The 24034-nt window shown below is 36.1% G+C and overlaps 1 protein-coding gene across 1 annotated transcript in view; it reads right to left on the reverse strand.

The window, feature by feature from the left end:
- Positions 1-5055: 5055 nt before the first annotated feature.
- Positions 5056-24034, reverse strand: part of ZDHHC17 (zinc finger DHHC-type palmitoyltransferase 17) — an 88241-nt gene continuing 69262 nt past the window's right edge. Inside the window, exons 11-17 of the mRNA XM_041738353.1 lie at positions 18988-19112; positions 17855-17917; positions 15154-15247; positions 13871-13954; positions 12014-12171; positions 11210-11304; positions 5056-7935 (exon numbers count right to left, since the gene is read on the reverse strand). Coding sequence (XP_041594287.1) covers positions 7797-7935; positions 11210-11304; positions 12014-12171; positions 13871-13954; positions 15154-15247; positions 17855-17917; positions 18988-19112 — 758 coding nt within the window. The 3' untranslated portion in view covers positions 5056-7796. The remainder of the gene's footprint in view (positions 7936-11209; positions 11305-12013; positions 12172-13870; positions 13955-15153; positions 15248-17854; positions 17918-18987; positions 19113-24034) is intronic.

Here is a 24034-nt window from a genome sequence, read left to right on the forward strand (position 1 = left end):
TTTGGTGAGTGTCTCTCAGTCAGCCTTTTGGAGAAGGAGCTGGGATTTCAGGTTGTAGAAAGTCACCTGAGTCCCTACCTGCATTTTAGTGGTTCAGGAGGGTCCACCTCATTACACAGGCGACTTACTAGGCTAATGTCTACACTCCAGCTGGTGGAAGAGATTATTTAACCTGACAAGTAGGCCTCGAGAGTGAGGGTTGCCAGGCAACGGGTTCTAGCCCTTCAGAGTCGGCATTCAGGGCCTCTTCTGGCTGCCCGCCCTTCCTCCCTCCCCACTCCAGCTGATGGTTCCGCCTCTAAAGCGTGGCTCCGAGACCACCTGTATTAGAAGCACCTAGAGGTATTTAAAGGCGGCCTCCTAGACCCTACAGAAGCAGACTCTCTAGAAGCGGGGCCACAGAGGCCCCTCTAACAAGCTCCCCAGAAAGGCACAGTGACCCAGGTTGGTGGGCACGCTGTCCAAACACTGAAACAATTTTTTGATTCACCTAAATCTATAGATTATTACCAACAGCCACCTACGGACAACTTTAGAATCTGAGGCTGGGTAGGACTTATTTTTTTTTAGACTCCACTCTGATCTGAGACATGGTCACTTACTAGATCCTGGTAACTAAAGTGCTTCACTCTAACATCTCAATCCTGCATATGCTGCAGAGAATGTCGTGTTGTCCTGGCACAGTTAGCTGGCTCAGGAGAAAAGGAACATTAGGGACGCCTGGGTGGCTCAGCGATTGAGCACCTGCCCGTCTCAGGGCGTGATCCTCGGCCTCAGGATCGAGTCCCACGTCAGGCTCCCTGCCTGGAGCCTGCTTCTCCCTCTGCTTAACGTCTCTGCCTTCCTCTCTCTCTTTCAGGAATAAATAAAATCTTAAAAAAAAAAAAAAAAAAGGAACTTTAGGCTGTACAGAGAATACTTTCATTATGTCCCCAAAGACTGAGTTATCAAAGACTAATCCAACCTTTTTTTTTCAGGGGTAGGGTGTGAAATGGGTCTCTCAATGTGTATTGGTGAAACTGAACTGACATGACCAATAGCATATTTTAATCCAAAGCCTATCTTAACATCTGCTATTGCTTATTATGGCAAGTTACAGGGGCTGTGCTGGGCAGGCCATCAAAAACATAAGCAGGAACTCCGTGGGAAGACGTCCATCGTGAGGAAGTACTAGGGGGAAAGAATTCATGCATCATAGCCGTGAGCACCTCATCGATGTCTTAGAAGCCAAGTTCCACTGTGGCAGAGGAGAAGGCCTTTGTGTTAGCCTGGGGGGGTTAACCAGCAATAAATGGAGTTAGGCCAGATTAAAGAAGGCTTACGGAGTAGCTTCTAATTCTCTATGTGGTAGTTTTAAAACCTGCCCACGGATTCTTGGACATTCCCATCAAAACCTGGAGACTGATTCCCCCCTCCCTCTGAATAAAGGCCAACCCTAGTGACTAGTTTTTAACCAGCACAATACAATGGATGAGACAAGATCAGTAAAGACAGTACGGCTTTTGCCTGTGGCTTTCGCTTCAGATGCTAACTCTTGGAACTCAGCCACCATGTTCTGAGGAAGCCCAACACACGAAGGGGCTACAGTGAGATGCTACAGCCATAGCCTTGGCTGAGATTTCGCCCATCAGCCAGTATCATCAACCGGCATGAGTAAGCAAGCCTTCAGATTATTCTGATCTTGTTTTTGAACCACCCCAGCTGACACCAAGTGGAACAGAATAAGCTATTCCTGTCGAGTCCTGACCAAGCTAGAGACTTATGAACAAAAATACCATTTTTAGGCCACTAAATCTTTGAGTGGATGATTAGGCAGCTATAGATAACCAAAATGTATCTATTAAACTGTCCCCCACACACAACCCACACACACAACCCACATTTCCCATACCTATTAAATTTCTGAAATTGGAGATACTCCTAGATATCAGAGAGGAAAACACTCTAAATGCCAGGTGCGTAGTAATTTGAGATTTCTACCCAATAAACAATTGAGACAGCCACTTGTAACAAAAATTAAATTGGGAGCCATGACAAAACAGCTACTACAGAATTGTAAAAATTAGTTACCAGTGACTCCCGGAGGAGAATAGAGAACTTGGCTTTGGGTAGACTGCTCTGGGATGAATCACCTTCAATATCTGGATGTTAGGTCAATAGGGCAGCCCCCAAAGTAATCCAAATGTGATATTAAAATGCTGTATGGAAGTACTGCTGTCAACCTGTATCGAGGTATAAATATGCATATATAAATATATGAACACACACTAGCATGTTGAAGACCTGGAGAGCCTGTAGTTGAGAAGCCTGCTTGCTTGCTTTCTAACTTCAGAGCCTTACACCAAATTAGTTGGCCATGGAACCACTAACAGCTTAAGCGCTGGGCAATGTTGGTCTGGATCACTGGTCCTCAAATTTTTTTAAATCTCAGGATGCCTTTACATTCTTAAATTATTAAGGGACCCCAAGGAGCTTTTGCTTATGACCAATTACATCTATCAACATTTTCCATATTAGAAATTAAAGAAATGTATTAACTCAGACTTCTACTTAAAGCAAAGTGAAAACAACAGGGCCAGATTTACCCTCTCACTTGAAACAACCAAAACCACAAGTTACATGGAAAAAAAATATGGTTTGGAGACACTGGACAACAGGCAACAACAGACAGCTATGGGCAAAATGAGATCAGTTCCAGGATTAACAAAGCTTACTTCTTTAGGGAGTTTCTGGGCTGTAGCTGGTACAAAGAGGGAGAACACTGGTGGGGCTGGAAGGCACTGAGTTGAGACTGAGCTGAGCCCGGAGGGACCCCGGCAACTCGAGTTCAAGGGACCAGAGAAAGCTGCACAGGAAACTCCACACACACGCAGACTATGACCCAACCCCACTCCGCAAGTTTTCAGCAGAGTGCTGAATCGTGCATGCATGTGAGGTAACACCCAAGACCAGAGAGCAAACTAACTGCAAGACCTAGACCAACGTCTGGTGCTCATGTGGAGCTGAGAATAGAGCCGGTTCATTCCCACCAGTGAGATGGGAAACACAAGGACGTGTTTCAGACGGAGCACACAGGTCTTGCCCCAGCAATGGGGACTAACTAAATCAAACTGACCACCACCGGGGTCCTGCCTATCAAGTCTTGCGTAGTAATAAATCCTGAAAGGCCTGGCGCTTCTAAATAAGTGTGTCTCAGAACAAAGCTCTGCACTTTTTGTAGGAATACAGAAATACCTAGCACCCAGTTCAGTGTCTGGCATCCAATCAAAAATTACTAGTCATGGGCAGCCCAGTGGCTCAGCGGTTTAGCGCCAACTTCAGACCAGGGCGTGATCCTGGAGTCCCGGGATTGAGTCCCACGTCGGGCTCCCCGCATGGAGCCTGCTTCTCCCTCTGCATGTGTCTCTGCCTCTCTCTCTCTCTCTCTCTCACAAATAAATAAAATTAAAAAAAAAAAAAAAGATGAGTTGATCAGTGAGCTGTAGGACAATCCCAAGTGGCCTAATATATGTGTAACTGGGGTTTCCTGAAAAGCCAGGGGTGGGGGGAGGGAAAGCAAATATTTAATGACTGAGAAATTTCCAAATCTGATGAAAACTGTAAACCTACAGAACCAAGCTGCACCAACAGCAATGAGGCTTTCTGGATGCTCTGAATGGGAACAGTCCCTCCTTCTGAGTACTAGGAACACGGCTGTCTATTAAAATGTATTTTTTCACCAAATAAATGTCTGATGATAGATATTCTGAGCAAAAAATTCATACTGCAAAGGCAAAAAGTTTTTAAAAGGCACATCTACTAGTTTCCTGGAGTTTTGACTTAGCCGACCTAGATCAAGGAACGTTTTGAATATTCCACTTGGATTTACAGACTTATTTTATACATCACATAAAGATATTTAATAACTCTATACCAACAACTTTGTGGAACTGAAGATTTACTTTTTGACAAGAAGCTTAAGACTTCCTGTCCTGATATGTATCACTGGTTTCCAGTTATCTCTAAAACTTAGAACCAGATATCCTTATCATAGATGGCCTGCTGTAGAATTTGCTTCATTTTTACATTTGTTCAAAATACTGTTACCTGAGCTCTATAAAGCTCTGGAGGGATCATTTCAAGTATCATAAGATAATCGTGAAATGAGTATTAGTCCAATCTGAAAATATTTACTATGACTAGGTTCTCAATTAAACCATAAACAATCCTGTGAACAGGAAGCAAATTTTTGCTTTCTAAATTCCCCAATAAAGTTGTCCTGCACAGCTTTTCAAGTAACTGAGATCAATGTTTGGTAGGTTTCCTTTTCCAAAATTTTACCCTGGTGTCTTTAGACAGCACTTAGATTTAAAATCTGGAGATTTAGGGACGCCTGGGTGGCTCAGCGGTTGAGTGTATGCCTTTGACCCAGGGCGTGATTCCAGCAGTCTCAGAATCGGTCCCACGTCGGGCTCCCTGCCTGGAGCCTGCATCTCCCTCTGCCTGTGTCTCTGCCTCTCTCTGTGTGTGTCTCATGAATAAAGAAGTAAAATCTTTTAAGAAGGAATAAAATAAAATAAAATTTGGAGATTCATACAGTCCCTGAGCATCCTAATACTCTATGGAATGCAAAATTCTTAAAGAAAAATTTATTCCTTTTATTTAAAAAATACTAATTACAGGGCAGCCCCAGTGGTGCAGCAGTTTAGCGCTGCCTGCAGCCCAGGGCATGATCCTGGAGACCCTGGATCGAGTCCCACGTCCGAGACTCTGCATGGAGCCTGCTTCTCCCTCTGCCTATGTCTCTGCCTCTCTCTCTCTCTCTCTCTCTCTGTGTCTCTATGAATAAATAAATAAAATCTTTATAAAAAAATACTAATTACATACACACGGTATTGGATTTCTTTAAGGAATACTATCACCACCTTCTACTTTTGCTAATTTCTAGTCCTGCTACTTGATTCCTAGTTGACCCAGATATAAATACACAAATAATCTTTCCGTATCACAGGTACCACTCCCAGGGTGTCCTCAGTTTCTTGACGTGAACTGAGCGAAATAACAGGCAAGCACACATTTAAGAGTCAATATTTATTCTGATTAATATTTTACAAAATTTTGACAGATTTAATTTATGTAAGGAGAACTAATTTATTAAACACTTTACAGGTTTTTCTTTCCACAGAGTAACACGGTAAGTAGCAAAATAATACTTGGCACAGTTATAAATAAAGAAAATATAAAATAAAAATACCCATAGCTTAAGTATAACGATGCCTATTAACATTTCAAATGAATTCCTGGGAACAACAAAAAATATGAAGGGGAAAAAAACCTCCAGAGAAGTAATTCATGTCCGGGGTTGAGAAATAAGTTCCTATTTGCTAAAAGTATCCAATTAAGCTGCTATGAACTATTCCCAAAAGGGTCACCTTCATATACAACTTTAGAACTGGGTTAAGCTGGTTCCACACACAGGACTTACAAAATAAGTAAACAGACGGTACGGTACACTGCTGCATAGTTGGCTCCTGACCATCTGACCATCTCTAAGTTACAGATTTCACCGGTACTGTGAGATGGTTAGTACTAAAGCATTAACATTGCTAATATTTTCCATGTACTTATAGATCTAAAGTATTTAACTGAAAGACATCTCTTTTGCACTGAAAAGAATATTGTACCACAAAGAAAGAACATGGTAACAACACTCTTATCCAAACTCTGAGAATCCCACCATTGTATTCGACTGTTAATAAAAATGTATTCAATAAAAATTGCAACTGAGTCTTCATGTGAAGTGGCTCAAAATACAAAAAATTAAAACAAATTCTAGCCTTTTATAAATAACTTTGAATTTAAAAATTATCTAAAATTTCCCCCAATTAGTAGTCAAAACTAGCAGAGACATTTGTAAAGTTAACCAATTTTTTACATTCTATGACAAAATGGCACAATGCTATTGCCACCCCACACCCATCTTTTCCCTTTTCAAAAATAAAGTACGTATGCCAATTTTCTAATATTAAAACACTCAAATACACTAAAGGTAATCTTTTCGATGTGTGACTTATGGTCAAAGAAACTACTATATAAAAATGTACTTGGAAATACTGAACATCAACTATATACAGTTTCACTGCTCCTCTTACTAAGGCAAGGGGCGGGTATACCACTAGATTGCTTTAATACCTGTGATCTGCTTTTTACAGAGAATACTAATTTTACCAAGCATCAGACATGCAGTGAACTTGCAGGGTATAAATGCCTATTAACAGCAATATTGAACATCACTAGAAGCTCATTAGTTATCTCCCTTTTCTTTTTGGTTGGATAAAACGAAATGAGCAGCTTTAAATACACTAACACATATAGACACAAAGAGAAAACTATTTGATAAATTATTTATATACAGATACACAATCTTTACACTGGTCTAGGATCTGTCAGCAGTCCGACCACTCTTTTCCCAACCCTCCCCCAAGCCCATTCCCTCTCACAGGTTTCCCACAGGTTGCTCGAACCACAGTTTGCTACAGCACTTAAGAGGACTAACCCAAGTCTCACTCTGTAAACAATATTTATGGAAGCAGTGACTAACAGTTCACCGTGAGAGTATGGAAATGCTGCAACAAAAACTGATCAGTGCATCACATTTAACAGTAAGAAAATCTTTCTGAAATTGTTTCAGACAGCATTAACAAATTTCAAAACATTCAATATTGGGAAAATTGAAATAATCTTGAGGATTAAATTCTTTCAGATAGGTCATTTTTTAAAAACCAGAATATACCATTAGCTTTTCTTTTATTCGCATGTGCTATATGTACAGAGATCATGCTCCATCTTTAGCTAAACTCCATTATTTTGTCTACAATTTATTTTGCAGCTCAGAATTCTAGAAGTATATCCATTTATCTCTATTACTGAGAATTTTGCGTTAACTTATTTGTTCTGCCTTGAAATTACCTCAACTCTTAAAAATTGGACTGTTTGTGCACATCAAATTAAATTCTAATTTATGCTTTACTGGATAGTATGTGCTAGTATAACATTCTATGAGGTGTATCATGCACTTAGTAGGGCTTTTTAAGTTTGAACAAAATAACATGACTTACTATACTCATGCAAGTGCTTTATTATCAGACCATAAAACCTCAGAGCAAGGTTACTACAAATTATTTCACTGAACTAGAAATATATCAGCATTGCAACAGCTGATGGCGATAAAATATTGTTAGCACATATTTTTGTGAACATTATTTTCTTGTGCCCTTGAAGACATATTACAGTAGATCCCTAATAAAACCACATGATTTTTATCACAGTATTTACATGTACATTCTAAAATGTACATAATACTAGCCTGAATCAATTTGAGACAACTCTCCGGAATTAAATCCAATAGTCATAGTAGATTGCATCATAAAATTTAGCCATATACCGTAAATTTAGTTTTAGCTAGAATCGAACATTTCTAATCAGTATACCATGTCTGTCAACAGAATAAGTTCACTCTTTCTTCGTGAAAAATGTTATGAGAACAAAAGCAAAAAATTGAGTATGTTGTGAATTCCCACATTAAGAACCATTAAAATTCCTTTTATGATCTTTATTCTTCCCAGAAGTGGCAGTGTGCTCTGTCCATGTTTACTTTTGTTAATAAAAGTGTTGAAAAAAAGACTGTAAAATTCACTGTTAGCCCTACAGATAGCATGCTATTGTTCAAAAAGTGTGGATTCGAGTGTGAGAGAGACACGGACAGACACAATTTTCAGGCACCACTCAGCAATATGCTTCATAGGATAAAGATGTTGCTACACGAGCTGGTACCCAGATCCTGATATTTGGTCATATTCTATTGTATACTGCCTGGTCCAGTCCACGATAACAGGACGAAAGAGGCCACAGCATCGAAATTCAAAGAAGTCTATAATATTCCTCACACATCCATGGCTATAACACCCCCCGCAACAAAAAGAAAAGAAAAAGTCTATTAGTATAATAATTTAATACACAAGTTTAATATAATTTTGGTGTTAAATATATTTTTTTTCTAAACTTAAAAACTCAGGGTACTTGCCAGATAGAACCTGTTTATAACTTTACAAAATATATATGCATTCGTGTTTCTTCACGGCTCTCCCAACACTAATTTTTCTTCTCTCTTTTGCTAGTTTAATGGGTTATGCAATGATATTTTAAAGTTATTCAAATCTGCATCTCTTTCATTCCTGTGTCATATGTAACTTTTGATAAAACCTTTCCTTGATGGGTGGCTCTTTGGCAAGGAGACAAACTACATCCAAAATTGAGAATGTAAAGACGAAATAATTACAAATAGCATTCGGAAGCTGGCAATGTATCTAAAAGTTACAATTTAAGAAAAGAAACGTCAAGGATAAGTTCAGGGAATTTTAGGACTTCAAGAACACCTCTGGAAAAACAGTCACAGTTTTACATTTTATATAACAATCATGCCTATGGGGATCCCTGGGTGGCGCAGCGGTTTGGCGCCTGCCTTTGGCCCAGGGCGCGATCCTGGAGACCCGGGATCGAATCCCACATCAGGCTCCGGGTGCATGGAGCCTGCTTCTCCCTCCGCCTGTGTCTCTGCCTCTCTCTCTCTCTGTGACTATCATAAATAAATAAAAAATTTAAAAAAAAAAATTAAAAAAAAAAAAACAATCATGCCTATGGGAGAATTCTCAAAACTACTCAACTGACTCCTTTATTTTTGCTTTTATTTAAAGGTGTGTATGCTTTCCAGAAGCATGCAATAATTAATAGCATTACAAAAGCTTGAAGGTAGTAGGCAAGTAGCTTGAGTAAAACTTAAAAGTTTTAAGTATTTCATATAATTAGGAAACTACTTCTTAGCATCAAACTAAATAGAAGATTTTACACACACACACACACACACACGCACACACACACACACACACACACACAGAAGACAATCTCCTTGATAAATGGTGATGGGAAAACTGGGCAGCCAAGGGCAAAAAAATGAAATCGGAGGACCACTATTTTACACTATACACAAAAATTAATTCAAAATGGGTTAAAGACTTGAGTGCAAGATTTGAAACCACAGAGCTGCTAGAAGAAAACATGCGGTAAAGCTCCTTGATGTAGGTCTTGGTGGTGAAATTTTTAATATGACACCAAAAGCAAAGGCAACAAATACAAAATAAACAAGTGACACTATATCAAAATAGAAAGATTCTGTATTGCAAAAGAAACCAACAAAATGAAAAGGCAACTACTGATTGGGAAAGAATTTGTGCAGATCATATATCTGATATGGCATTAATATCCAAAATATATAAAGAAAGAACTCATAAAATTCGAGAGCAAAAAGAAGTCCTACAACTCAAAAGAAAAAAAAATCAGAAAATGGGCAAAAGATCTAAAGAGACATTTTCCCAAAGATCTATAGATGGCCAACAGATACATGAAATGATGCTCAATATTACTAATCTTCAAGGAAATGCAAACCAAACTCACACTGAGATAGTAGCTCACACCTGTTAAAATGGCTCTCATCAAAAAGACAAGAAATAACAGGTGTTGGTGAGGATGTGGAGAAAAGGGAACCCTTGTGCACTACTCGTGGGAGGGTAAACTGATGCAGCCACTAGCAACACAGTATGAAGTCCTCGAAAAAAATTAAAGATGATGCTACCTACTATATGATCCAGCAATTCCAATTCTGGGTACTTATCTACCCCCACCCCCCAAAAAAAACCTCTAAAAATAAAAGAACAAGAAACAAACAGAAAAACCCACACTAACTCCAAAAGATACATGCACCCTTAAGTTCACTGCAGCATTATTTACAGTAGCCAAGACATGGAAACCACCTAAGTGCCCATCAGTGGATGAATGAATAAAGAAATGTGGTGTGTGTGTGCGTATGTATGTGCGTACACACATATATGGCACACACATACATACACAGAGAACATTATTCAGCCATAAAAAAGGAATCTTGACATTTGTGACAACAGGAATGGACTCTGAGGGCATTACTGTAGGTGAAATAAATTAGAAAGATAAAGACAAAAACCATGTAGTTTCACTTATATATGGAATCTAAACAAATAAACAAAACCAAGCTCACAGAACAGACTGGTGGTTGGCAGAGGAAGAGGGTGGAGTGTGGGCAAAATGGGTGAAGGAAGTCAAAAAGTACAAACTTAGGGCTATGAAATTGGTAAGTCATGGGAATATAATGACTATGGCTAATAATACTCTTGTATTATTGAAAGTTGTATACTTTCAAGTTGTTGTATACTTGAAAGTTGCCAAGACACATCTTAAAAGTTCTCATCACAAGAAAAAAAATTCTGTGGCTGTGTTTGGTGACAAATGTTAACCAGGCTTATTGTGCTGGTCATTTTGTAATATACACAAATACTGAATCATTATGTTGTACATCTGAAATTAATATAATGTTATATGTCAATTATACCTCAATTAGAAAAAGGAAAAATAAAACTATGCATATGGATATTTTTGTGTCATGCACAGGACAAATAAAATAATTTGCACCAAGAAGTTTCCCTAAATATGAATTTCAATTATTGTATTTTTTAAATCGTATTTCAATTCTCTGGATACATTTGTCAATGAAGATTTGTAAAAACTTACTGCAAGGTTAAAGCTGAATGTTACTGTATAATGATACATATTTATCATTATACATTATCATTATATTACTAACTGTTAGTAAATCAATAGCATTTGGATTGTGCAATGAAGAAAAAAGAATGCCACAAATTTATATACAGTTAATGTGATAATTTTTAAGTTATGGTAAACTAACCACTGCTATGTCTGGAAGAAACCCTAGAATGCAGTAGGATTTATGAGCTCTTTTACATATTGCTAAGCAAAAGAAATGTTTCATATCCAATTGACATACCCAAAGAAATACTTCTCTTTGATATATTCACTAGATATTTTCTAACTTATATGCCAAAAGAAAATAATAATTTTTTTTTTTTTTAGTTTTTTTTTTTTTTTTTTATTTATTTATGATAGTCACAGAGAGAGAGAGAGAGAGGCAGAGACACAGGCGGAGGGAGAAGCAGGCTCCATGCACCGGGAGCCTGATGTGGGATTCGATCCCGGGTCTCCAGGATCGCGCCCTGAGCCAAAGGCAGGCGCCAAACCGCTGCGCCACCCAGGGATCCCAATAATAAATTTATAAACATGTACGTACTTGAATGGGCTTTCAATAGATGTTGTTGTGACTTTAAAGTGCTTGTATCTTCTGGCATTCATTCTTTCATTTGTAGTAATACCTAAACATGATATCTAAGATGTAAGAGAAAGCAAATCATTAATTCTCTGATGTAAAATAAGTTAATTTTCAAGAGGGATAGGATGGAGAGAAAAATGATGACATTTGTTTTTGCTTTTTCCATGAGGAGATCATCAAACTAGTTTACACGATATCACTTTGACTCCTGTGCGAAGCAGCCAGTTAAATAGGAAAAATGTTTAAAAAACAGGTTATCCGGCATTGTACACGGGGAGAGATGGACACTATTCACATGGACCACTTTTCCATCAGCACCTTAAAAATTTGAGCTTTTAAAAAAATCCTTAATTAAAAAAAGGCTTTTGAAAAATACTGATATTTGTAGATAATAAAACATTCCCAATAAACACAAAACTAATGGCATCATTGATCTAAGCTCACACCTATATCCAAATGGCTCTATCTGAATCAGGAACAACAGGAGTAAGTTCTGTCAAAAGTAGTACTGAAAAATCATAATGTAAGAACAAAGTTCATAATATAAGAAGGAGAGGGGGAAGGAAAGTGGGAGGTAGAAAGGAGAGGAAAAGAAAGAAAGAGTAAAGGAAAAGTAAAGAAAGAATAAAGGAAGAGTAAGAAAAGTGAATTGAAAATTTTAATCCTTGGAAAGTAGAAGTGATTAAGAAAGAGACTTCATTATTGTCTTTTAACAAGGAACAAAGCGCTGTTTTTAGTGCACTGAAGAACCAATCACGTACATACCTGGTACATCTGACACATGAGTAATACAGCCACCCACATGAAATGAAAAACACTGTTCAGAAACATCCAAAACATCCAAGGTGAACATGTAGCAATTTGAGTGATATATGTCCAAAATCCATCCTTGCTGTAAGTGGTCTCACAGTGGAGTCCCCAGTCTAAAATGAGGTCAGAAGGTTCACATTTACTCAATAATCATCCAACCACCTCACAAAGGCATCTGTGGTAGGCACTGCTTGGAAACCATGATCCAAAAGTCTAGATTTAGCCGATGACTTTGAATGCAAATTTTTATACTCTAAATAGCCCCATAATTAGTGAAAAATTAGTATATTAATTAGTGTATAACTGGTGGAAAAACACAGCAAAGACAGAAATGGAAAAAGCACCAGCCAATCAAAATAAAAAAAAAACCCTACTGTACTTTAAGAACACAGTTTTTATTTGATTGGCATCGCATACATACAATAGTTAATACTGCCTTTATACAAATGTAAGATGATATGTATATAAGTGATTTTTTTGGGGGGGTGGCATATAACACAAGATCACCTTGGTGAGGGAGGGCTTTTTCCAAAAACAAAAATCTCTTCTTTTAGAGATGCTGCCATAAAAAACTACTGTTCTGAGTACTACTACTGTTAGCAGGACCATGTTCTCCCTGAGGTGTGTTGGGCCAGAAATTAGGTCAAGATCTTTGACCAAATCTTTCTATTAATCCTATTTGAGGAAGTAGCCTTTTTCATTAGGGCAGTAAGAGACATTATTCTTAATATCTGTGAAAACGGGGAGTAGGAAATCATCCTTCCACATCTTATTTTAAGCCAGGATCTAACACATATTATGCTAAGCCCTGAAGCATAATAACTAGTATCTTCATTTAAACTCTTTTCAAATCATGTTCTCAATGCAATAAAAACCCATCATTGCCCCTATGCCCATATGATCAAATGAATGACAACTTATTCTTTAAAAAGTATCTTCTAGGGATCCCTTCTAGGCTCAGCGGTTTAGCGCCTGCCTTTGGCCCAGGGCGCGATCCTGGAGACCCGGGATCAAATCCCACGTCAGGCTCCCGGTGCATGGAGCCTGCTTCTCCCTCTGCCTATGTCTCTGCCTCTCTCTCTCTCTCTCTCTGTGTGACTATCATAAATAAATTTAAAAAAATTTTTTTAAAAAGTATCTTCTAAACATTAAAAATTAAAAAAAAATTAAAAAAATAAAAAGTATCTTCTAACACCTTTTAATATTCTCTAATAGGCAATAATTACAACTTACTCTGAAATATTTCAAGTTCTGTGCAAAGTTAACTGTATTTTCCCAACTGTTTGGTATGAAAGAGCAACTGGCACGGTCACAAAATCTGTAAGCTACTAATGCAAGCACATGATGCGAAAAATGTTATATTTCACCCAGAAGCTTTTCAAAGTCTATTAAACCAACATGTTTTTCAAAGGACACGCATATTAAAACATAGCTAACTGATAATTCTGTTGCTTATATTATATATTGAATATGTTTATAGTTCTTTTAAGACTTTGTTTATTTGACAGAGAGTGAGAAGCAGGGGGAGTGGCAGAGGGAGAAGAAGAAGCAGACTCCCAGCTGAGCAGGAAGCCTGACTGGTGACTTGTGACTCTGGGTCTCAATCCTGGGATCATGACCCGAGCCAAAGGCAATTGCTTAAATGACAGGCCCCCCTGTTTATAGTTCTATATCTAATCTTTTGTTTGTTTTATTGTAGTAAAATGCCCCAAACCATAATTTTTAGTTAAAAGACTTGTTACCCTATTTTGCTAATATGGTAGGTAAAAGTATACATTTGTTTTAAGAAAATAAAAAGTTAATTGTACTCACAAGAAATACAACCATAAATCATCCAGCAGATCATAAAAAGCAAGAAGAATAGGTAGCCCATAAAGTATCTATGGTTGCCTGCACCTAGAGAACAACACAGAAGTAATTTTTTCAGGTAAGAAAAAAACAACCGGAAATACACCCTTTAAGGATGGGGTAAAAGAACGTCATGAAAGGTATGATACAATTTGGACAATAATCAGAAACATTATTTATTTTATAAAATGTTCTTCAGAAAAATAAATGTTTTATTAGAAGTCTTAAAATAAGAATTCTTTTAATTACAAAGATGTGATGACCACAATGATATTCATTCTGAAGTCAAATCCCAATGAACAAATTCTGAGTTTTTTTTTTTTTAAAGGATTTTATTTATTTATTAGAGAGAGAGAGAGAGAGAGAGAAAGCAAGAGAGTGAGTGGAGGGAGTAGGGGCAGAATGAGAGAGAAAGTTTTTTTTTTTTTAATTTTTATTTATTCATGATAGTCACAGAGAGAGAGAGAGAGAGAGAGAGAGAGAGGCAGAGAGAGAAGCAGGCTCCATGCACCGGGAGCCCGACGTGGGATTCGATCCCGGGTCTCCAGGATCGCGCCCTGGGCCAAAGGCAGGCGCCAAACCACTGCGCCACCCAGGGATCCCCAAATTCTGAGTTTTAACACCTGTTTGCTTTGTGAGGTTTAACATAAACTATTTTATCTTTATTTTTATAAACTTTACAATCCAACTTTTTAAAGGCTTCTCCCCATCAGTCATGCAATCTTTGCAATGCTTTCCTGTTGTTACCTCATAAAAACCTAGGGCCATCTCTCAAACCACTAAGTTGACCTCCTGAGACCACACCATTCTTCAACACTGAGGTATATATAGAGTTTTTATCTGTCATTCTTCTCTGCTTCTGTACATAACATCCATCCAAATATTTTTATTGCCTTAACTTTCTCCAGTTTAACTAAAAAGCAATACTATCTGCCTCCTTATTGATTTCACTGTTAAACCCAATAAAAGAAATAGTAAAGAGTAGGCACCAAAAAGAATTGATAGAGAAATATCAATCTTTTCTAGATGCTGATTTTATAACTTTTCCCCTCTTTCTCACAAGTGAGTTGCTCTTTGTCAACTAGAAGATTAATGGGGGGGGGGGGGAGGCATGAGGATTGGGGAGAAGAGGGCTACAGTAGGGTGTAGGAATGAAGTTTCTATCATCTACTTTAATACTGTACTTCATTAGTTACCTAGAATAACTTAAATGAACAATGCACTTAGATGTTATTAATAAAACTTACCTACACAGTTACCCACCCATGGGCAATGATGATCAAATTTTGCTATGCAGCGGTTGCACACACCACAATGTTTGGACCTCACTGGTTTCCGTATCTGTTAATAAGCATTTTAAAAGGTTATGAAAGGAATTACATGGAAGAAAGGAAAGCTGAACATTTCTTTTCTCAAAATACAATTATGAAGGAAACAAGATTATATTTCCAAAGGCATAAAATAAAATAAAAACCACTACTGTTTTGTTTAATGAGATTTCAACTGCAACAAAGATAAAAGGGATAAGGCTACTGTGGAATATAAACTAAGAATGTAGTAGAACCATCACTTGACAAAAATAATTAAGAATCAAAAACCATTTTGTTGTTGCGATGAATGGTACTATATTTAATTCACATCCCTCGAGTTTCTGAATAATAAAAACATCACTCTCCAGGCTTTTAAATGAAAAGTTATTGTGGTTAATGGTCATGATATGGCTCTTGTTTAATAAAATGAAATTGTTCCTTAGTGAGAGAGGAAGGCCAAATTAGAAGTGAATAAAAGCAGCTTTTAAAATTCAAAATCATTAATGTCTTCCCAAAGTTAACAAATCTAGCAAAAATCAGTAAGTGTACACATCTTTCTCTTTCAGTGGCTCTTGAGATCTCCGATTAAGGTATAGCATCTCCCCTGCTGAACTTCATGAGCCACCTAAGAAAGTACACCATGCTTATTAGCAAGTTTAGGTAGCTCCTATTACTTGCAAAAACATAAAATACATTATTCAGCTGCTGACAGGCAATAAGGAATTCATGTTTATGATGTCTTACTGTTTTAGGTGTTGTGAAATGTTTCACTCTCTATTACTCTGAATCAGCCAAGTGCATAAAGACCTCATTAGTGATCTTTGGAGGGCTGCTAATCTTACTGTTGGATACATGACAAGAGCTAGTTATTAACCCATGCCAGAAACGAAATTTATAATATCCTTCATTAGTGTTTCAATAAAAGCACTGCCTTTTCTCCACCAGTTTGCATAAGGTTATATACCATTTTGAGGCACTAAGAAAAAGCATAGGTTGACTATGCAGTTCTTAGGTGTACTAAAATGATCTGTGGATCCTATAAACAAAAGGCTCACTTATTCTTCACCAATATATTTAGGAGAAAGAAGGATGCATTAAACAAATTATACCCCCACTTCAACTACTTCAGCTGTAAACCTCAGCTACACTTCTCCTTTGGGTAATACTTGTCAATGAATTCTAAACAAAGACTGACACAAGGCTCCTGAACATGGTAGGCTCCTCGGTTCACTTAGAGTAATTCACTTTTCGGAAATTTTGATTTACACGTCTTCTTAGGTTCTTGTCTATTTATCAAAGTGAAGGATACCCATATAATGTCAAATACCTCTGTCAGTTTGAATTATTTTATAATAGGATATGCTCTTTTCTTTACATCACTGAATTATCTATCTACAAGGACATGGCTTAGAATAACATAATATATAATAAAACATTTATGCTATGATAAAACTAGTCTTGTTCTTGCCATCAGGTATTTATTTAACAATGAAACCACACTGAGTGACTCTACAAAAGAATTTGTTTGTCATATGGCAAACATATCAGCAATGCATACTTGGCTTTGTGCATACTTGGCTTTATGTCCAGAGAACCAGAGAATATAAAAATGTTCTTAACAGTAAAGTGCCAAGCCTGTAAATTAACCACTGCAAAGCATAGAAACAGAAACCTTTTTAAAGAATGCTTGACAATACAAAAGAATCTAGTCAGCACCTAAAGTTGCTACCAAAAGTAAAGCAGTATACATTTTGAATATTCAAAATCCTAACTGGTCAAGGAATGTTAGGTGGAATACCTTAAAGAATCTGGAGAGTTAGAGCTCCATTTCAAAGACATATTCCCAAATCCCAAATGAAGTCAATTCTTGTTATTTACATTTTAAGACATTAATTCAGTGGCAGTGTGCAACTTAAAGGTATAAAAGGACATTCAGTTTCAGGTATGATTTAAGGATTATTTCTGTTTCCATGTAGGAAAATATGGTTGAGCCACTGCGGCAGTCTATATATTTTTCTCAAAAACTGATTATAAAAATTAGCAGAAAATAATGAAAACACAAAATAGTATTATTCTACAGAAATGCAGTATGTATAGTAACAACATAAACAATGTATTACTATACCTGATTCCATAAGTAAATGTTATTTAATTTCATATATATCTTTCTTTATGACCTGGTTGAAGATGACAACTTTTAATATCAATGATAAAATAGTGCTCAAAGTTGCTTGAATCCTCTAAGAGATAACTACTCAAACTGAACCATTTTAGAGGCCATGCTGTCTTAAAGTTATCTAACAGAATTTCCCCCCGTGACCTTTAAATATAAGAATAAATTTTTTCTTAACATATCTAGGAAAACAATTATTAGGGAATTATAATAAACCTTTGATTTTTTAACACTTTATTACTTAGATGTTTCTTTGTTGAGTTACATTAAGAAGAAGAGATTAAGAATTCATACACATTGAATCAGAAGTATAGTCAAGGTCTACCATCAGGGGAGCAAGCACATTGGGGGGGGGGGCATGAAATGTGCTCAGCATAAGAAGCTGTTCTCCTGTTCCCCACCCCTCTATGCTATGCCACTGCTATGGGAGGAGGAGAGAAGGAAGAATAAAGAAAAAAATACTACCAAACAGGTACTGCAGAATATACTGAGGTCCAGACTTCCTGTCTCTGCAAGTTCAACTATTGTCTGTAAATTTAAAAAAATATATTTTATTCAAAACTAACAATGTTCACCAACTATAGTGCCATCAATATGAATCAATAAAAATGTTCATTTTTAATTAACTAATATTTTCAGCTCAAAGTAATAAAATCTTTTATTCATTTACTTCTGCTATTTCATTATAATATGAATATAGGAATTTTATTTCTTGAGTATATAAAAACCCAACTCTAAACTTAAGGGACTATTCCTCTGACAATAAGACTACATTACCTATCCTAAGAATTGGTTGTGTAAGTTTTGATCACTAAGATATGAAAATAAACTCAAGTTTAATAAAAAACTGAATCTTCAGAACCATATTATGACTAAGAAAACCCAGCAAACCAATTAGTATTGAAGTCTGAAGAATATTATAAGCATAAGGGCAGCAATCTCTACAGGGCCAGAAAAGGGAGGATCAGACCCTAAGAACTTGCTAGTGTTTTAGACTGTTGTGGACAGAAATAATTCATTAGGATTTTTTTTTTTCAGAGATTGGATAAAATAGCTCTGAACGTAGTTCAACTGCCTCCAGTCTAATCTAATTCTCTACTTTTGTGACACCTTTGAATTGTACATTTGGTTTGCTAAAGTACCTGGGCTAGTACACCTGGGGGTGCCCAGGATTTTTTATATACATACACATATATTTTTATTGAACATACACATAAATATATACATGTAATGGAAACATAATATTTGAACTATCAACCAGTTTATTGACCTTCTAATTACACATTTGATAAACATTTACTGAATTTGTATTATTTGCTGAGGGTTTTCAGAGATGTTTGAAATGCTGTACTCATCCCTCAAAGCAATTACAATTCTTATAAAGGGGAAATACATGAAACTTTAAAATGTCATGAAAATGCAAGGACAGGCATTTGGGAGTACCAAGGGTGAGCAACAACTATGCATAACCTCAGTTTGGTTTGAAATTCCTTTAATGTTTTAAAAGATTGTTTCTTTCTTTGTACTCTAATATCTGGTATAAATATTGATAATTTGGCAATTAAACACATGTGACTAGTTAGATTCTATCTGGCTACCTTTTTCTTTTGTTCTTCTGTAGCTTTAATAATCCCTGGATCTGATTTCCAAGATTTTCCAAAATTGTAGAAAAGCGCAACACTATTGGCAAGGAATGGAAGATGGATAAATAAAAAGTTGAGATGTGCCTGAAGTTAAGGAATCTAAAGAAGCAATGATAAATGAGTTACTATTATAGGTAAATTTACAATCTTTAAAATTTTACCACACACACACACACACACACACACACACCCCTACCCATTAAAAATACAAGCTGATTTATTATATCAAAATCAATATACTTTTAAATTATGTTCATAACTGAATATAAAAAAATGTGATTTATTTACAAACTTTAAATCATTTGGGTACACTTATCTGACACTTAAGAAAAGTCAGTAATGCATTAAAAATTCAATGAACACGTTATTTTTAAATGATCATATGTCTTCTGATAAAAACTGAAGGGATTTCTCATGTTCAAAGTTATTAACATATTCCTTTATATGCATTAAAGTCTTTATATATCTACCACTTAGGATACCATACCCATGTATTTAAAAGACTGCTTTTAAGTTCTCTCCATTGCCTTTTTTTGAACACATTCAAATTGACCTTAATTTTAGAAAAGTATTTATAAACTTGCTTAAAACAGAGTTCCTATGTTCACATTTTTCTACCTAGTGAAAATATAAGAAATGTACTAGGCTTTATAAATATAAATGAGGAATCAAAAACTACTTTAAATAACACTAAGAAAAATAATATTGCTACAGCAACACATTTCTTGAGGCACAAAATATCTGAAATACTCAAATATCATTTTCAAGATTTTATGTAGGTACAAGCATCAACAGCTAAAACTCTTGAGATTAAAGCTGGGTAAATGTACAGGCAAAGAATACTGAACCTGGTATTTTTCAGGAGCCAGACCTTTATACACTGTAACAGTTTCAAAAGGTGTGTATGTAAATAACTCAGATTCTTAAAGCCTGGATTAAATCTGCAAGAGGGCTAAGCAGCAACTCAAGAGAGGACTACAGATTTAAAAGGGATAGGATATTCAAGAATCAAATATCAGATGAATTTACAGAATTTATTTGCTTGGTCTTTAAAGGCAAAGAGATTAGATATCTTCAAACGGTAGTTCGAAGTTAGCTTTAGTAACAGGTCACACCATTTAACTTTGTAAAGTTACAGAAAAAAATGTACAAACTCTCCACAAATAGCATGGTTGTTTGTCGTAAAGGTTTAAAACAACTTTTTTTTTTTCTGATTTTATCAGAAAACATTAAAAAGCATACAGCCAAAAACAGTACTTCCACAACCCAGCAACAATTCCTTTTATTTTTTGTAATCTGCATCTTTAACAACTGAGATCATAGTGTTTTTATGAACATTAGTAAAAACAAGTAACACCTGTATCAACTACATGCCACTTAATCTGCACAAGAACTCTATCCCCGTGTTACAGATGACAAACCTAAGACAGAGGTTAACGAAATAGTCCAAAATTGCCGAGTAAATTAAGGTGAAGCAGGCATTAAAATCCAGGCTCTTTTTATCTGTCTGTCTGCCTCTCCAACGCACTCAGCAAAAGATGCTGGGTCGTTAGGTATTATGGGAACAGTATCTTTGGGTATGAACATACTTAAGGCTTGATGTATATTTTTATACTGTCAGATGATTTCCAGAAAGATACACCAATTTAAAATCCCACTAACAACACATACTGCATGATTACTACATTTCCATCAGCTTTAAGCAAAGAATTACCAATTTTAGAAGCAAAAGAAGCCTTATTTTATTGTCTTAATTTGTATTTCTGCTTTTATGTTTAAACAGTCCTCCAATTAGGTAAAAAAAGAAGTATGTGTCATCAATGTATTCATTTAAATGTTTATGGAACCTTTTTTTTACATTTAACTCTTTAATCTGCTTGGATGTATTCTGATGCCTGCTGTGAACTGTAGCTCTAACTTACCATAATACCCAACAAAATAAAGAACAGTATACCAAATGAATCAACTCTGTAAAATACCAGCAACAACTTCAGGAAGGGGACAAGCCACACTATACCATAAAGTTCAACTGGAGATCAAGAAAGGAAGACAACTCTGGTGAGGCAAGCTGCCTGCCATAGTACTTAATCCCACCTCCACTTGTATAAGTAGTATGGAAAATGTGGATGAGAAGACAAAGTCAGAATTCTCATCAGTCCCACCTGGCTCTCTGCTATGGATTGAATTAATGTCCTACCCCACCCAATCCCCCAAAATTCATATGAAGCCCTAACTTGTACTGTAACAATTCAAATAGGTTCTCTAGGAGGTAATTAAGATCAATTGAGGTTCAGAAGGGTGGGACCCTAATCCAACAGGACTGTGGCTGTATAAGATTTCAGAAGAAGAAAGAAATCTCTCTCCCCTGCTATGTGGGACACAGGGCGGAGCTGGCTACCTGTAAGCCAGGAAAAGAATCCCCACCTGAACATAATCATGCTGGCATCCTTATCCAGAACTGTGAGAAAATCAATTTCCTTGTTTAAGCTAACCAATCTAATGTTACTTTGCAGGGGCAAATAACTAAACATCAAAATAATTCACTTTTCTTTAAATTCTTCTACAACTTAAATAGAATTTCAATCAATATTGCATTGGGCTTTTCATGGAACTTGAAAAGCTGATTCTAAAAAACTTAAACAGAAGCACAAAGGGCCAAAAAAAGTTAAAGTATTCCTGAGAAACAAAAAATTGCAAAACTTGGCCTACCAGATATCAAGATTTAAGAATAAAGCTTTAGTGGGGAGGTTGGGGAGGAACGGATGGGTAAAATAGGAGAAGGGGATCAAGAGGACACTTATCATGATGAGCACTGTATAATGTATAGAATTACTGAATCATATTGTACACCTAAACCTGATATAACACTGTATGTTAACTGTACTAGAAGAAAGAGAGGGAGGGAGGAAGTTATGAAGTTATGAAGTGGAAGGAAGGAAGGAAGGAAGGAAGGAAGGAAGGAAGGAAGGAAGGAAGGAGAAAGCTATAGTAATAAAACTGTACTGGCACAAGCAGAGAGATCAATAAACTGAATAGAGTACAGGAAAACTGATAAATATCAAGGTTGATGCTGCGACTGAGGAAAGGGTATACTGAAGCAATGAGTTCCCTAATAAGCAAAAAGGAAGATAGACACAAGCCCCACTCATATCATTCATTAGACACAGTAGTCAAATACACATGAATTAATAAATTAGATTATATTTAACGACTTCAGAAACACTTCCATCTGCACACACACACAAAAATGACATACAATGATATTTATAGCAATATTGTCAGAATTCACAGAAAGTGGATACTGAAAGACAGGTATTAAAAAGCTTAGAGAATATTATAAGGAAATTAGAAAAGATACACAAAAAAACTGAAGAAGTCCTAATAGTAAACTACAGGAAAAAAATACATAAGAGGCAAATGTATAGGAGAGGATGGTGATAATGATAATTTAGTAATGTTTTCATTTTTATATATGCAATCATCCCAGGTTCCAGAAGTTTTTTATATCCATCTTTAGTTTAAGCTTAATTTAACTTAAAACCTGACTGAAAACTAATTTATTTTCAGACATAAAATTTCTAATAGCTTATCATCAATATTTTTTCACTTATTAGGTCTTAAGCATATGCCCACATCAAGTCTTAGAAAAGCATTTTAATGGCTATTTTATCCCCTATTACACATAGCTAACTGATAACTATTCTCCCTTCAGGATGGATACTTAGGTTATTTTCATTTTTTTCTCGATTATAAATAGTACTCTGGTAAACAGCTTTGTAAATAAATTTTTGATTTACATCTGATGACTTATGAAGGGTATTTTTAAAGTCTTTCTACATGCTACTTTCCAGGAAAGTTTAAATACTTAAAATTATGTTCAGAGTGTACGATAAGACATCTGAAGATACACTGTTATCAGGTCAAAAAGCTGAGTCCTACCCAAGACTCCTGATAATTACCTATCTATGGGACTTTGGGCAAGACATACGATTTCTCTGAGTCTCAGTGTCTCTATCAGTTAGAAAACAGTATTAGGATTTGTGTGGTTTGTTTTTCTAATCTCAAAAAATTGCTCTGAGAACCAAGACAAACAATATATCTGAAAGAACTACAAACCAAAAAGCACTGAATAAAATGTAAGGCACATAGAGATGATAATTATTTAATGAACAGTAGAACAGAATAAGAACTTTTGTTAGAATAGTTTATATCCACAAAAAAAAAAAAAAAAAAAAAGAATAGTTTATATCGATACAAAATTCATAATCACCACAGAAACACTCAAGTTAGGTATCATATATAAGATACTAGAATAAAGTTTATTTTACAGTTGACCTTCATGCCGACTTGCTAAAATTTGTAACCCCAAAATCAATACTCACAGTGTTTTTACAGTCATTCATGGATATGTGCAAAGTAGCAAAAAATATGAGTCACCCTATGTACACAATGACAGCTGAATCCAACAAGGCAATAGTCTGCCTACTTGTTCCAGCTCTTATACGATAAACAAGTATCTTTTTATGGTTGATTCTATGTCCTACTGTTTACCTATTTGTGCTTTTCGTTGGTGATTTTGCTGTTTAAAATGGCCTCCCACTATAATGCTGAAGTGTATCAAATGTTCCTAAATGTGAGTGAGCTATGGTGTGCCTTACTTGATAGTATATGTGCTGCCAAAGCAAGCACTGGTGTGCCTTACGTGATAGGAGTTAGATATGCTTTGTTCAAGCATGGGTTATAATGCTGCTGGCGGTTAGTTTAATGTTAACCAATGACAAATATTATATTTGGTATTTATACAGAAACACATAAAACCAAGGTTATGTACTGATTGGCTGACAAAAAAATGTTGACTAGAGGCTTACATTTTCTTTTTCCCCTAGGAGCAACAGGTTTAGTATTTGCTAATTCAGTGTTTGCAGCAACTTTATAGAGCATAATTAGCACAAATAATGAAAACTGACTATTCTTCACTAGTCTAATCAGCTTTAATTACATA

Source organism: Vulpes lagopus, chromosome 23 (genome assembly GCF_018345385.1).
Source record: "Vulpes lagopus strain Blue_001 chromosome 23, ASM1834538v1, whole genome shotgun sequence".
Taxonomy (NCBI): domain Eukaryota; kingdom Metazoa; phylum Chordata; class Mammalia; order Carnivora; family Canidae; genus Vulpes; species Vulpes lagopus.